This window comes from Sitodiplosis mosellana, unplaced genomic scaffold (assembly GCF_009176505.1).
Source record: "Sitodiplosis mosellana isolate CC-2019 unplaced genomic scaffold, AAFC_SMos_1.0 Smas_scaffold_5980, whole genome shotgun sequence".
NCBI lineage: Eukaryota > Metazoa > Arthropoda > Insecta > Diptera > Cecidomyiidae > Sitodiplosis > Sitodiplosis mosellana.
Window position 1 is genome coordinate 1 of NW_022601222.1, and position 2,327 is coordinate 2,327.

Below are 2,327 nucleotides of genomic sequence, written 5' to 3' on the forward strand. Positions count from 1 at the left end.
CACTGAATAAAGTTTGCGATGGAAAAAAAGGTAAATTCTATTGAATAAAGCTACGCTCATAGCTTGACAAAAGCTTCACCGCACATTTCATGTACGTTGTTCTTGTGAATTCCGATAGACTGCTCTAGCGGTGACGACGAGAGCGATGAATGTTTCAAGCAAAAAAGCAAAAAAATCTGTTCAAAATCGTGTGTAAATGGACGTTGCGTGAACCTACCCACTGGTCAGTCTTGTGTTTGTCCGAAAGGCTTCAAGTTCGATGAAGAGAACCAACAGTGTGAGGTAACTTACAGACCTTTTTGGACGCCATTTCCAATGCATACTTGTATATTAACCACTTTGAATTGATTCAGGATATCAATGAATGTTTGGAATTTGGCATGTGTTCTCAAGGTTGTGTCAATATAATCGGATCTTACAAATGCACTTGTGCTCCACTGTTTCGATTGCTTAAGAACAATCATACATGCACAACATATGGATCAGATGATGCGATTTTGCTTTACGCAGCCAGCAAAACGGTCAATTGGTTTTCGCTGAAATCCAAGCATATGAAACGAGTGGCTGAAAATTTGAATCAAGTCATCGGCGTGAGCTATTACGGTCAACATGTTTACTGGACTGATATCTATGCTCAAGTCGAAAGCGTCATGAAAGCGAACAAAGATGGCTCTGAAATACAGGTAAAATTTGCTGGTGGAATTTGAAAAACTAATAGATGCCGAATCGATTCAGTGTCGAATTTGGTTTTGTCAAGAACTCCGAATAAATATGGGTTTTTCTAATGCTCTACAGACGCTATTCACTGCCGGTTTGGGCAAACCAGAAGATGTTGCCGTTGATTACGTAACCGGCAACATCTACTTCACGGACAATGATTTCCAACACGTGGCCGTGTGTAACAACGACGGTCGCTATTGCAAAGCCATCATCACAGAGAATGTGCATCGACCAAGAGGCATCGCGTTGTATCCGCAAAAAGGTAAAATGTATTGGACCGACTGGGGAGTGAATCCAATGATTGCCGTTGCATCGATGGATGGCAATTTCAACCAGAAACTTGTAAGTAAAGACATTACCTGGCCAAATGGCTTAACTCTCGACTGGCCAAATGAACGGATTTATTGGGTCGATGCAAAACCCAAAACGATCGAAAGTTGCAAATTGGATGGAAGCGACCGAAGACTGGTCATCAAAGAAATATCAAAGCATCCCTATGGAATCGCCGTCTTTCAAGATTCGTTGTACTGGTCCGATTGGGATTCAAAGAGTATTCAGTCTTGCAACAAGTTCACGGGCAAAAATCGAACAACAATCATTCGTGATAGTGTAATTTATGACATTCACGTCTTTCATCCAGCCTTGGAAGGATATAGCGCAAATCCATGCAAAAACAGTGGATGCAGCCATTTATGCCTGTTAAATTCGAATAGCTCGTATACTTGCGATTGCCCAAAATACATGGAGCTAACTGTAGACAAACACACTTGTCGATGGACAGGCAAGCGAAAGATCCTTTTGCTTGGCATAGGAAATCGTCTAGTCACATTCGAACACCAATCTTTCGGGCGACACGAAGACGGTGAAGGAAAGGTGCTGAAGTATCGCATTGATAAAATGGCATACAACTCCATTACCGGTGATATAATCGTGGCAGATAACTTGCGCGAAGCTATCGTCCAAGTACGAATGAAAGACTACGCAACGAAAGAGATCGTCAAGGGGAACATCGATTTGATTGTTGCCATGACATTCGGTAGGTTTTACTGATTCATTCAGTCATTAATCTCAACTAATCAAACTTTCGAAAATCACAGATGAGCTGGCCAACAATCTATACTGGGCAGATCTCTTCCGCAGCACAATTGAAGTATATTCATTCAATACTCAACACCGTGCTGTTGTGCAACACTTCATGGGTGCGGGATCTCCGATTGGATTGGTCGCACTTACAGAAGTTGGAAAGTTGTTTGTAGCGCTGAAGTCCGCGAATCATACACACATCGATATGATTGAACCAAATGGACAAGGAGCTCATTTCCATGTTATAGAAGAGGACTTAGGAGGTGGACCAATTGCCATGGTTAAGGATCACGAGTTGAGTGAAGTATTTTGGGCCGATTACACAGAATCGAAAATATCCTACACTAATTACAATGGTAGGTTTTGAATTTTGGTTCTGAAAATGCTGAGTTATAATTTCGCTGATCGATTTATTGATATCGGTTTGAATTCGTTTTAGGGGAAGTTCATCATACGTTCTTATATGATGTCGACAGACCAGTTTCAATGGCAATTGTCGGTGATGATATCTTTTGGGCAACAAC

The 2,327-nt window shown here is 41.5% G+C and overlaps 1 protein-coding gene across 1 annotated transcript; it reads left to right on the forward strand.

The window, feature by feature from the left end:
- Positions 1 to 118: 118 nt before the first annotated feature.
- Positions 119 to 2,327, forward strand: LOC129573165 (putative vitellogenin receptor; the record flags this gene model as incomplete). Its single annotated transcript, XM_055453458.1, is given in 5 exon segments — positions 119 to 282; positions 354 to 683; positions 796 to 1,756; positions 1,818 to 2,159; positions 2,243 to 2,327. Coding segments are annotated over 5 exon segments (1,882 nt in total), but the record flags the coding sequence as incomplete, so codon positions are not given.